General features: G+C 39.9%; 1 protein-coding gene across 1 annotated transcript; it reads right to left on the reverse strand.

Annotated features, from left to right (window-relative positions):
* Positions 1–2,310: 2,310 nt before the first annotated feature.
* ptges3b (prostaglandin E synthase 3b (cytosolic)) lies at positions 2,311–10,991 on the reverse strand. The gene is made up of 8 exons (XM_076276018.1): positions 10,869–10,991; positions 9,100–9,213; positions 8,874–8,943; positions 8,666–8,764; positions 8,437–8,526; positions 3,656–3,712; positions 3,457–3,484; positions 2,311–3,361 (listed from the first exon to the last, which is right to left on the reverse strand). Coding segments are annotated over exons 1-8 (480 nt in total). The 5' UTR covers positions 10,871–10,991; the 3' UTR covers positions 2,311–3,341.
* Between the last annotated feature and the right edge of the window lie 3,751 nt (positions 10,992–14,742).

A 14,742-nucleotide genomic window follows, 5' to 3' on the forward strand; every position in this document is an offset into this window, starting at 1 on the left:
AATAACGGATTAATTTCGATTAATTAATTGGAGAAAAAATAACTGATTAAAAAAAATAACGCAGATTAATCGATTCCGTATGACCTTTGACCCCGAGCTGTTGTAGTCAGTAACCATTAGACTGTAAAATGAAGGAGAGAAAAGAAAATGTGCTGCCTAGATCATTGATTGGAATATTTACTTTTAAAAAGGTTATATCTGTGGCCTGAAATACCTTGTATGTGAAAAACAACTTCTTCCCGAAGCACTTTTGAATTTATTTCCTCAGCATATTAGGTCATATCATAGATTATTATGGCCATTATTAAAATAATAATAAAAGAGTTTTTGAACTTTAATGTCACTAATGCTGATTATTCAATGATTCATTTGAATTTAAATATTTAAAATACTTTCACAGCAGTATGTAATTAATTAGATTTTTTGTTTAATCGATTGACAGCCCTAATATATATATATATTATAGACAGAATGCCAGCTGAGATCATTTGCATTATTTTATAAATATATATGTGTGTGTGTGTGTATGCATATATGTGTATGTATGTATGTATGGTAGGCCCATCTGTGACGTATGGGAGTTTGAAAAACTTTTCCCAAATGGCCCAAATGAGGAGGTTATTAATTCAACATCCCCTTGATACTGCAGTTTCATAATTTCCCCAAATGTTGAAGCCCTGGTGATTTTTTTTCGGACATATTGCGCTTGAAGTCAAGCTTGAGTTCCATGTTCCGCTTTAAATTGGGCCACTTCTGATTTTTTAACATGCCATTGCATGAGTGCACAGTGCACAGCATTCCTGAGCTTCAGTCTGTCACAGAGGATATCCTATAAAAATGATAGATGTGACAAAAATCAACATTGGGAATTATTGCCTTTGCCAAATGTTACTTAATTGTGTAAGTACAAATTGCGATTACGATTAAAAATCAATTAATTGTTCAGCCCTGTACTCAGAAGTAGGGCCTAAAACTCTTAATCTGATTGAGCGAAGTGCTTGAGTAAGCCTGCAGCAAATGGACCATCGGTTGACCTCTCAGGCCTTCAGCAGTAGGCTGCCTACATTATTTCAATTTTGTTTCAACCTTGATTGTTAGTGGTCTTAGGCTGTCTTCCAAGGTGTAGTGGGAACTGGCATCCAAACGCGTTCAGAACTTGTATAAAAGTGTTGACGCCTTATAGTCTACACAAAGGTAGGCTTTAGGACCCCACGACACGTCCGTTCAAAATCCGAAATCATCAGAGCGCAAAGGATGTCTGGTCAGAATGCGGCTACAGGAAGTGGTCTTGGCTATTACGGGCTACATAAGGGACATGAGACTATTCAGCAGCAGAACATAAAAATATGGCATTATGAAATTGCCGTGTAAACACAATTAATAACCAAAGGCAAAATAACGACGTTATCGAAATGTTTTGTATCCCTTCAGTAGCCTACACTGACATTTCAGAGGGCAGATTCATTTAGCCAGAATTCTCGAAGGGAACATGCAGATAAAAGGTGGTTTGCACAGGGGACGAAAAACATAAAAAAAAATAAACAAAACAAAAAAACGGTTTTATGGGATGTGCGTCGAGCTGTCGCAATTATGCTTCCTCAGATAGCAGGTGGTCAAGAGCTCGGACATGATGTCATCTGCAGCTAACGCATCATGGACAGTAGGCTAGGCTATACCAGAGCCCGTCTATCTGGCTATACTATAGTGGGCGAATTGTCAGACCTTCAGAGGTAGGCTCATGCTCATTGTAATGTACACATGGCCTACATTGCTGCTAATAAAACGCCTTATTTAATGCCCGTCTGACTGTATTTTAACCCTAATGAAATACATGAATTAACCTTATTTCTGAAACAGTTTACGCCACACGATTTGGTCGGATAAGGTCATTTCATACCCGGGTCACATTATCAAGAACATGAAGTGACCATATGACTATCCGACTTGGCATTTTCAGCAGGACGTTGTAAGACAAAGCACGGAGAAACGGCCCCTTACGATCGTGAGAGTAGATCATTGGAACACGGATCCAGATCAAACCAGCGTCAAGTTTTACATCTAAGAAAAAGTACATGCCAAGTATGGTATCACTCATTTGGAAATAGCCTACTCATTAAGGTATTGCTCAAATTGCTGCAACTGGATAGCATACACGTATTACCTTTCCAGGTCAATTAAGAATCTGACTTAAATTCAGATTAATATTTCTAGTGTTTTTCCATTAGCTATCCCCATCTACTGGGGAGTCTACCATTTTATCTAATTCTTACCTTCAAATATGATCATCCTGTGCAATTAAGTCACATGGGCACGTCTTTAACAGTTTATTAGAAAGATGTTGACAATCCTTTTCTTAAAAAAAAAAAAACAGATTTCCCCAATGTTTTATATAGCCAGTGACACTGACAGGTTGACACACATACTTCAGACTAACCTATTGTAATCCCTGTTCCACACTTGCATTGAACGAACAGTGCAAATATAATTTGGTCAATATAATGTTAATAGTTCTGCTTCATCCGAGTCCTGCCTTACTCTACAACATTTACACTTACAAGGAAAACACCCAGTGTGTGGGGGAACTATTAAATAGAACCCAGTATCCACTTTGTGTATGAAATGATATACATTGTGTGTGACTTCAAGGGTATGATTAACAGCAAGGAGACACGCTATACAAGTTATGCAAGGAGGGACAAGTGGGGTTAAAGTTCCAAATAGCATGACAAACTGCAATATTTATACACTATTCTTACAGGGCGGTGTTCCAGTTTGTTTTTTAAAGGGGGACATATGTAATGCACTAGGTAGTTATATACTACAAGGGGATACTTAGTTTAACAGAAGTTTTGAGATAACATACTTAAGGCAGCATATCCAATAGCACTACTGTTACGGACACATTTCTTTGTACATTAAAAGGCCCTTGGTGGCCATTTAAGTCCTACATAATCATATTGACAACTGAACAATGAGGGTGTGGACAAAAATATTATATTTCCTTGCAATTCATTTTGTATTGCTTACAAGATGAAAAACTGTACAACGTACTGTGCCGTACTTAAGAATAGGATTAAGAGAATTCATAGTTCATAGTACAACAGAACAAGTTAAAACAGATGAAAAAATAAGCAAGTACAGTATCATTGTGACGAGCGCTGTACAACAGTATGCATATCAACCTTCAGTGGAGCCATGGGTGAGTTTAGAGAGGGACCTGCAAGCAGAGTCTATGGTGATAAAAGATTTGTCCACTTAATCTAGTCTTCCCCTCTTTTCCAGATTGTGAACTGTTCAGTCATGACTCTCCCATTGTTTTGATTAAAGGTTCCTGAGCAGCTTTATTCCAAGTCTGGCATTTCTGGAAGGAGACACCAAATGTTTTAAAAATTCCAATATGCACTAGTCTACACAATCATCATCACAATTAAAATCCAATGGATGAATAATACTTACTTTCATCATCACTGTCTGCACTGTCTTCCTAGATGGGGAAAATTATAGAACAAATTGTAAAACTCTGCTGCCTACTTATGGGTAGCTATGGCTACCAACAGCAAACATGCATGTCTTAAAATCAAGGAGATATTGCAGGTCATGATTTATGAGACTTGAGAAAGCAAACAGGTTAAAAATCACTCAATAAGTAACTTACTTCCTCTACTCCATCTAGGTCTGGCATTCCATCCTCGCCACCCATGGTGTTCATCATCTGTAAACATTATGGCCAATATTGGAGCAATTCAAGTTCTTTGATTATGGGCCCGTGCACACATAGTAGGAAATGATCTTAGGGGCAAATTCTCCCATGTGTGCAACTATCCATGCAATTTTCCTGCGCACATTCTGCTCTTCACTTACATCAGTCATTTACGCACCATGGAGCCAGTGAAGCGCTTTGGGAGGAGCTACTCCAAAATCCAGGCGTTTCTTATGTATACAATTCACATTCTGCCACTGACTTAAGCACTTTCCCAGCTAAGCACTTCAGAGGGCTGTATTAAAGTGTAAGTTCAGTGTAAATTGACTCATAGTCCTGTTTAAGCTCATCACATGCAGCCCATAGGAAAAAGAATGAGACAATTTGGGACAACATAGGCCAAGTTATGGACGGGCAGCTTAAAGCAGACCCATGGGGCATCAAAACTGAAACTGAAAGCAACTCCTCACTGCCCCATGGGTCTGCTTTAAGCTGGCTGTCCATAACTTGGCCTATGTTGTCCCAAATGTCTCATTCTTTTTCCAATGGGCCGCATGTGGTGAGCTTATACAACAGGGCTATGGGTCATTTTACACGGAACTTACACTTTAGTGTTAATTTTGTCACCTATTTTTAATTTAGTCTTAGTCTTGTGACTAAATGTCCTTTTTAGTCTGTCATATTTAGTCATTCAAATATCATTTTTGTTAATCAAGTTTTAGTCGACTAAAAGTCTCGTCATTTTAGTCTAGTTTTAGTCAAAAGAAAACTAAAAGTATCTTAGTCTTAGTCAGTTTTAGTCAACACATTTTAGTCTTTTTGTTATAACAAATTATTTCTGATTACCATTTGAGTCAAATAGTGTTTCACACATCTCAATTTTCCAACAATATTGTGTGTCCACAGGGCTACTCATCTGTTATAATTACTCATTCTGATTTTTTGTCAGTCAGTATGTTTACATGCACAGGTAAGTCGAGCTACTGTTATAGCTCGGTTGGGATTTGACCATAGACAGTAAAAGATTTGACTGGACCACTGTCATATTCGTAGACCAGTGTTTCTCAAAGTGTGGTCCGGGGATCACTGGTGGTCCGCAAGCTATCCCAAGTGGTGCGCGAGCAGACGTGGTAAAATATAATATAGATGAGTTGTTTGCAATATTGAACGAACTTGTATGTAAAAACAGTTCTGCAACACTGTCTATGTAAGATATGCCAGTTTAAATCATACAGTATGAATCCACACAATAAGCAAAGTGCAAAGACAATAAGCAAGGTGGTTCAGTGAGTAAGCCTATTGTGTAGACTACTTATAGGCTACTGTTGAAGTAGGTCTAATTTTTTTTTTTTTAGCTAGGGTTAGTTAAGTGTTCCTGAAACTGAAAAAGTTTGTTGAGAAACACTGTCGTAGGCCAAAGTATTAATGTTTTACTACGCCTCGCTAGATGGCGATATGCGCCCAAACACAACACATTCCCCAAACAGACTCTCCATCTTAGCCATAGCTAACTTGCTAGCGAACTTTCCATATTAGCTTACTTGCTAGCAAACTTTGCATCATCAGTCTAACTAGTTAAATAGTTGACATTACATGATGAACATTTTCGTATGGACATTCTGGGAGATGTTAATTTGTATGAGAGAAGCTTCAACTTCTGGCTATGTAGCATTGTGGCATAAAGCTTAGGTAGTTATCTTGCTAACTCTGGCAGAAATCTCCAGTGTTCTTGTTCCATGTAGTTTCGTGTTGCAGCCACAGGGTTGCAGCAACAGCACGTAGACTAGCCTACAGGAAAGCTGTTGCGTATGAACTCATTTGGAATATTTTGAAAACGTAACAGCTAGATATTCTGTCTTCTCATTTTGTAGACGAAAATGAAGACAGATTTTATCTTAGTTTTTATTTCATGCAAAACATTTTAGTCTCGTCTTTTTCGTCAACAATAACGCATCTTAAGATAGTCTTAGTCAGTGTTTCAGGACATTACTGCAGTCTCGTCATCGTCTCGTCTTAGTCATGAAAAAAAAGGTCGTTGACGAACATATTTCCTCTCGTCTCGTTTGACGAAATTAACACTATTACACTTTAAGTTTGAGCGCCACTACAAACTACAAGATGAAACAGCATATTGCTCAATGTCGGCAGTAGGCCTAGTTCTAAATACATGCATGTTACACAGAATGTTAAAAATTAGCATTACAGTATAAAATTTGGTGCTTAATATGCTGATACGGCTTTATGTTTTTTCCCCCATCAAACTTTGGATATTGGAGCTTACAGACTGTGCACCTTCAGTTTTAACTGAAAAGTCATCTTCTCATAGCCTACTTCGTGGGAATCTGTCCATTTCTTTCCAACTTGACCGAAGTCATCCATACACTTGCGCAGACGCCTGCATTATTGTTGAGCAGAAATGATTGTGCATATTCTCCTGTCTCTGGTTCGTTTCTAATGGTGGCTGGTATTGTTATGCCAGTCTCTCTACTGTATTAGAAATTGCAGGTGTCAGTCTACAGCTTTGTTTGCATAAATACATTTATATTATGAAGCAGCTGCCATTGAAACTTTCTTTCTCAACAGTGGGTTTAAAATTATGAATCTACACACGTCAAACATGTCTTGACTCTTCATAAACAATCCTCAAAAAAAGCAAAAGTGAAATTACATTTAAGTAAACTCTTTGTTAGGCTATGTGAGGACACATAATTTTACTGTAGGCCATTCACTATTCAGTTAACCTTGCTTACGTTTTCAAAATCAAAAGACTGGTTTGTGTTCTTTCTGGATTTAAATGGCATTCAGAAGGTCAATGAGAAAATCCACATTTTCATATCAAAAGATGTAGCCTACATTCAGGTGTTCAGGCTATTTCACGTTGCTATGTGTAAATGTGTAAAGTTAAATGAAATCTGCTAGATGTGATTAATTAACGCTTACGCTCAGCTATATTTAACGCTTACGCTCAGCTATATCGGCCATGTCTGAATGTTTGGTTATTTTGCGTATTAATTTTATAAGTAAGGTTTAGTGTGCAACTTTAATATAAGCCATTGGAGCATGTTATGCAGGTTAATCAATTGAGTAGGCAGTTTCAAATGTGGCCCAGAACACATGTCTGTTCATATTACAAACACTATCTAGCCGAATGCATTCTGAACCACTTATCAATGTGTTTTTTGTGATCAACTCTCTGATCGGATCGAACGTACAGGATGCGTACACTGAAAGCCACTGAATCGAAATAGTGGGGTTCTGGGGTCATTTTTAACGCACTCTCAAATTGGGGCTTATCTAATTTTAAACTATCAAGGATTCTTTAAGTATCTTATATAATTTCTCTGCGGATTATTCTTTGTTGAAAGATAGCTATATCGTGTCTGATTGTTTCTTTATTATGCATATTGATCTTACATTAAGAAAGCATGTTTTAGTTTGTGGCTTTAACTTAACGTGAGTCACTTGGCACGTTATGCAGGGGTCATCAATTGAGTAGGCAGTTTCAAATGAGACCCAGGACGCATTCCTGTTCACATTACAAGTACTATCCAATGACAGATGTCCTGAACCACCTCCAAAAATATTTTTTGTGATCAAATCTCTGATCGGATCCGGGTGCGTACACACCTGGCATTAGTCGTCTGAAGTGGTCAAGATTCGACCATAATGCCAGGTTTGACAGGGCCTGTGTCATAGTGACAACAAATGTGATTCTGGCACCCCCTAGTGTCAGACGCCTCCTATGACAAGTACACATTCCAACCCTAAAGCCAAGAGATTCATTTTCTGATAATAGTTTAAAGAGAAACTATGCCGTTTTGGCAATTTCTTCGCTGTTTTCTCGGTTTTTGCTCGCAGGTTTCTCTGCAGAGCTCCCCCTACAGCTTCAGAGTAAATGATTTACGACACTACTCAATCGGTCAGTCTGCCGTTTCCTCTTTCCCTGTTCCTCCGACAACGGTTTACTCGCTTTCTGCTTCTTTTCGCTGTCTCTGCCATGACGAATGTCTGAGAAACTCCATTGCTACCTTGTTCTAGCCGGTGGCATGTATGTGTGTAGTGCAGTAAAGCAATTCGTGACATTGCAAGGCTGCGAGCTATAGCTGCGAGACTCTGTCTCTGAGGCTGTCGGCCGGAAGGCCCAAAGTTGCAAGGGTGGTTTCCCACTCACAGGCACTAGGGGGAAGCGAGTCGGCCACCATTCAACCCGAAAAAAGTCATATAACCATTCCAATGACTTCGAAGCTGTTTAGTTAAGGTAAATTAAGCTAATAAAACTGCATAGCTCCCCTTTAACTTTCAATTCATACATAAACCCACAATACTAAAATATTTAACTATTTTAAATGCAGAGACTAGTTTAATTTGTACCGTGAAGCAACATTTCAAAATTCATTAACTTCTGAAATGAGTATTTTCTCTACCTGTTCCAACATGTGTTCAAAAATCATATGAAAGTAATTACAGTATATTATACCTTTTAAAGGTGTTTAAACTATGTAATCTATGCTGCACCATAATTTCCCTTTGTGGATGAATAAAGTAATCGATCTCCATCTGATCTGTCTATGTCTACTTCTTATGTATATTCAGTATGCCTAAAGGTATTGAAAGAGACTCCAGTATGCTATGCACATAATGTGAACCTCTTGTGCCAACAATCTAATCAATGTCTGAACTTTGCTGAGAAGTATATGTTAAACCATACATTTAAACCCAAGAATCTGTATGCTCACCTCTGAGAAACGGTCAAAATTGTCAAGTTCCTCATCTGAGTCATCCTCCCAGTCTCTCCAGTTGTTAAAGTCCACACTGAGCCAATTCAGCTGGAAATTATGAACCACAATTATCCTACCTTTTCTGGCTGAAGTATTTGAAAGCAATTATGTTTTACCTGCCATGTTAAAAATCAAGTGCAAACTAACAATCTACAATGCAAGGTTTCATCTGATGGTAGGCAGTTACCTTGGCTTTTTCTTTTGTTAATCTTGGCCATTTCTTCCCAGCCTCAACTTTTCGTAAACAGCACAACACTGACCGATCTGTACGTTTATGTTTGGATTCCTGTGAACAAGAAATATGTATTCAATGAAATTACTATATTCAATAAGTAAGACCATATAGGCTAGTTTTGTTTTGATTCAAAAGGATTTTTAATTTCGATTCAACTTACATTTTGATCGATAGCTTCAAACAGGTCAACTTCATTTGAATGCTTCACACTGTCAGTCCCACCTAGACAACTAAAGTGCAGAATGAGGAAGATAGTTGTAACTGAGACTTAATCGAAAACATTAGACCACACACTGTATTTGATGACAACGTCTTAAGCACATAAGGACATAAGGGCATTACCCACATGTGTTTGTTTCAAAAACTGTATTTAAATGTCAATTTACCTAAAACCAAACTTTGACTTTTCAAAATTCACTTCAACATTCTTGCTGTCAGCAACGCAGAACTCGATGAAGACACAGTCCCGTCTGTCATACCACTTGGCAGTTGCTGGATGCCTGTTAAGTTTTCAAGGGCCAAGAAAGAGCACTATCAATCAACGGATGTAGAGAGCAGAATGTCAGCTGCGAATGACTTAAACACAGTAAAGAGCACCGAAATTAAAGGCATCACTGATCTTAGTAGGCACAGTAAAAGAAAGTCATTGGCCATCTGTACTTGACAGGTGGCCTACACAGGTGAGACAAAGGTCCTGCATCAATTTACCACTACAATGACTATCATATTGCGCTCAAGCTAATCCATGGAGTCTCCTTGTTACTGAGAAATCTTAAGCAGGCTGAAGCTGTCCAACATATGTCCATTGTATGTGATTACACAGGCTGGAAACATTTAGGAAAAAGGACACGAGAAACCAAAAACTATGGTTCAGAAACCATTCCAGTTCGCACTACATAACCCATGGAGGCTTAGTGCTACATCAATAACGGTAAATATTCACATTATAAAATACTCATGTATCTATATAACGTTATCAAACATAGGATAATGCCATGTGTGATAGCTAGCAAGATAACTACCTAAGGCTACCCTAATATCGGATAACCAACAGTCCCAACTATTGTAGTACTACAACTAATAAATACCACCAACACGTCAGTTTCTAACAAAAAGTCCCTAGCAAAGCCGTTTGCTAGCTCATGGCTAGCTAATGACACTTCTTGCAGGTGCACAAGCACACACTAGCCATTTGGGAATCTAGCGATAGTACTAGCATGCTACGTTAGCTAGTAAATTAACATGGAGCATAGCTCACTAGCTAGTTAATCCTTGACAACAGTATCCAACAATGACCGATTTCAAGCTCGTGTTACGGTAATTATATTGGTTTTATTGGACAACTTTCAAAACTTGGGATATATTCTGAATTAATGTTGTAATTTATTGCCACCCAACTCGGCCCCATTAAAGCCATCTCGTCCGTAAACCGACATGCGACCATTAACGTTAACATTACCTCATTCATTCGCCACTAGGCTGACATGCTTTGCCTGCCGAATACGCTAATAGGATAGCATGCTAAGATGCAGGTAGAATGTTGTAGTTGTCGCAATGCTACCTTTATTGTCACAGACGTTCAATCTAACTTAAGTTAGTGTTCACATCCATATAACTAGACTTGATGGCCGATGATGGTGTCTAAGTAATCTGGCTAACGCTACGGTTCTCTTAAGTATGACTTTGCAACGCTAGAACTAGCTAACGTTAGCTAGCTACATTAGACAGGCTACCTCAACCCATGCCTCTGCAGACAAGCCAAATACTGGCTAGCAAGATCATCTTAGAATACTATAAGCTAATGTTAGCCATTCCTTTTGCACTAGCTAGTTTTGTATCGAACACAGGCGCCTAGTGAACACACGTGTACTATTTCCTTCTAAATGATATGCGATTCATCATAGTAAGCACACATACATGCTGACAAAGTATGCGCCAGGGCCTTACTAGCTAACAGTAGCGCTCACTAAATTCCGATGCCTTGCGTTAGCTCACGTTACCCTCCCGCCTTTCATTTCACCCGTTCGCTAACTAACAAGTGTGCAGACTAGCCTACTTGCACAGCAACCAACAATTTGTCCAGTTATCACATCACATGAGCGCGGGTATCCATCATTGTGTTTTCTATTTAACACACGTCAACGTTGATACTTACATATCTTGGTAATAAATAGATAGTCAGGTCTTTGGGACGACAATTTTTTTCGGAGATAGCAACTCGGGGATTCCGACTGAATGGACTGTGGAGGAAAAGTGGGTGGGAACTAACAGTCCCTGATACACACGAACCACCCGCTTGCTGGACGTTTCTGGAACTTCTCAAACGTCTCGAGATAATCTTGTTACAGTCTATGGTTGTGAAGGATGGAAGGGTGCCCCAAGAAGACTGTAAGGATAATGCGATTATTCGAAGGGAATGCTAAAGTGACAGAAATGTACTACAACATTTGGTTATGTTATGTTGAATGCAATTACGGCAAAGCAACTGGAAAAGAAACTGAAATAACCCCATACAAAGTATTAAATAACTCCCTGGATTTCTTAGCCTGGCTGACACCAGACCCTTTTCAATACAATTTTATTTGAGGTAAAGGTCTGGCGTAGGATTCACCTCCCATTTCCAAAAGGCGTCACCAAAGGACACCGATCAAAATGCCTCAGGACGCAATTGGAGACAGAAAACCAATCAGAGCAACGAAAGAGATGACCTATGCCAGAGACTTTCTAATGTGGAGACACAGCACTCAAAAAATACTCCTTAGAAATGCATGGGGCTAGTTTGTCACGCCAATATGGCCAGTGTCTACACATATCCCACCCCTTCCTCGGCAAAACGTCGACATGTGAATACGTTGAGCCAATCATGTGGTGTGATGTGAATACATTGAGCCAATCATATGGTGTGTTGTGAAGACATCGTGCCAATCATGTGTTGTGATCTCGCCGCTGGAGCTTGGTGTCGTGAAGCCTTGCGCACGCGCATTTCTGCTGAAATGGATGCCGACGAGTGCCCAAAAAGCGTTGTCAAATGGCCGCCGAGTGGAGGGACTTGCCTAAAAGGACTTTGCCTATGCAGAGCAAAGGGAACACAGCTGCTTTCAGACACAATAACCTGTGTCTGAAACGGCAAGGTCCGATCCTTTGGGTGATTCATATGCTAACCCGTGGACATTATGTGTGAACAACACCGACGCACATGAATCGCTGCGTGGTTTAACAGGTTAAACGTACACATGAACAGAATCTCCGCATGTTCTTCGCTTAGTTCAGACACGATGATTTCCGTCGGAAATACTAGGAGGGGAGTAGTGTAATGGGTCCATTGTAATTGTCTACACGTCCTTCTTTATCGTAATGTGCTGATTCACTATAGGTGCCACACCCAACCGGGTCCATATATAGACACTAATTACATTCAGAATAGAGGCAGGTTCAAACACACCTGGCTCCACACAGGAAACAAATGAGTTCACCTAGAGCCTTTTGTCCAACAAGTCCATTCATGGGTTTCATCAGGTGTATAAAATCAAGCACCTAGTTTATTAATGCAGACTGCATGGTGCTTGATTTTATTCACCTGTGGCAAGGGACCTGATGAAACCCATGAATAGCAGCATCTTAGCATTCCAAAAACCCACAATAGACCTCTGAAGTCCGCCTACAGATAGGAACCAGCTGCCATCTTAGCCCATATAAGGAGTCCGGTTGTTAGTTGAAGCAGAGACTTTTTAATGTAGAGACACAGCACTCAAAAAATACTCCATAGAAATGCATGGGGCTAGTTTGTCACGCCAATATGGCCGTTGTCTACACATATCCCATCCCTTCCTCGGCAAAACGTCGACATGTGAATACATTGAGCCAATTATGTGGTGTGATGTGAATACATTGAGCCAATCATATGGTGTGTTGTGAAGATATCGTGGCAATCATGTGTTGTGATCTCGCCGCAGGAGCAAGATTGGAATCGTGAAGCCTTGCGCATGCGCAGTTCGACCCAAAGACTGTGCCCGACGAGTGCCCATAAAACGTTGGTATATGGCCGCCGAGTGGAGGGACTTGCCTAAAAGGACTTTGGTTGAAGCCAGAGCGGTAGAAAAACAGAGTGGCGACACTCCCATAGACTTCCATAGGAAACAATGGCGGCGCTTTTTCCAGGCTACTTTGGCGTTATTATGCAGAGCTCAAAAGTTCCTAACTTTGACATTCACAGCTTTAGCCCCATTAACTTTCATTGCTTTCTGCCTGATATTGTCAGTGGTAAGTAGACGAAGGTACAACGTTTTTTCAATTGGCATATGCATTTCCTATACCAACTGCACTAGTAGATACTGGTGTTGTTCTTTGAGGGTTTTGTGCTGCTTGTTTAACTGATATTTATTGCTTAAATGTTGACCGAAATTTTAAAGCCAAAAGTTAGCCTGCAAACCTTGATGTGGAGAGAGGCTAGCTTAAAGATAATGTTCCTACGTCAATAATGAATTTCAGACAAAACACATTTGGTTAGCCTATTGTAGTAGGGCAACTTTAGATGATAGGTTGGTTGTCAACAGGTTTTTATTATGTTTATAATGCTATATTTTTCAAACCTGATTGCGTTAGCTTACTAGCTTACGTTAGCTAGCAGTCAGCTCATTCACATACATAGTGTTAACGTTAGACATGCTGTGAGGGGGAACACAAACTTTATCTTCATAAAATACTTTTCATACAGCATGGTAACTCTATATTCAGATGTGCTGGTTATCAATGGGTTTGTGATTAACACTCTTCAGGTGAAAAATTGAGGAAATTAATGTGATTATTGTCTTTAAACCCGATATAGATTAGCTTGCTAGATGGCGAGTTTTATGGCGTTATGAACTGAACCGTGGGCTGAACATGACATGAAGTAGGCTAGCGTCCACGACTCGTGAACGAGGGGATTTCAGTTATGAATTTCAGGGGAAGCAGTAGGAGCAAAACCTAGTCCTAGACTATTATAAGTTATTGTTGTTGTTACTGGTGCGTGGCCCTTGCCAGCCCAGTCCTGTGCCACTATCACTGTTCCAAACGGGACAGTGGCACAAGCAGTAGGCGAGTCTGGCACGAGCGTGGTCGTGGGACAGTATAGCGTCTGTATAGTACCCTACAGTAGGAGTTTTTGCTCCAACTGATGATCGGTTTCAGTTCATTTAGTTTTCAGTAATTTTACATTTCCTGTTGGTGTTCTTGGTGTAATCATTTTGATTGCTTTATCTGCCAAGTAATTTGTCAAATACATACCCAGACAGCAAAATATATTTGGGCCAGATTTGGTCCAGATCTTCATTAGCATTTGGCACAGATCCACTAAACGGACCTGCCCCGGGGTTATTTCTTCCAACGGGCCAATACCGGAACAGGTTGGAATTACGGATCAGAGACAGATCTGGGCCAGAACAGTTTTATTGCAATGGCATTTGGTGCGGATCTGGCCCAGACTCATATTCTACATCTGGGGCTCATCTGGCCCTGGCCTGTGATTCATATTTAAGCTATCAGACAATTAAGACTCACACAATTTGTTTTTTATTTTAAAAAGGCAAAAGAGAACAGTGTGTCCGCTAGCCTAACTTTAGGCCTACAACATAACACAAACCAATATGTGAAATGTAAGCGTAATGTGTCTTTTTGAATTTTTGCAACCATTTTCATTGGCGTATGTTGATAAACAAACTCCGCCAAACGCACTGAAAGAAAATGTCATGTTAACATAGTCAGTTGCATCTAACCGGCTGATGTCCAATGATGATGATGACGACGGCGCTCAGCTGTGTCGGAGGATGTAAGATTACTGGCAGTCTGGGGAGCACTGAAAGCACAGAACAGTTGGGCGATTCTGCAGATCAGCAGCTCGGTGGACTTTGACAGCGACAGTTTGCAGATTGGGCAAAAACTAGCCCAATCGACTAACGTTAACGTTAGGCATCAACCTGCGATTCTTCCTCACTGCTCCTGTGAGACGTACAAAAAGCAAAGAAACAAAGAGTAAACATTAGATTCAACAT

This window comes from Alosa pseudoharengus, unplaced genomic scaffold (assembly GCF_046254945.1).
Source record: "Alosa pseudoharengus isolate Yale_2024_CS ecotype anadromous, Long Island Sound unplaced genomic scaffold, YU_APseudo_1.1 YU_APseudo_1.1_scf_9, whole genome shotgun sequence".
Taxonomy (NCBI): Eukaryota; Metazoa; Chordata; class Actinopteri; order Clupeiformes; family Clupeidae; genus Alosa; species Alosa pseudoharengus.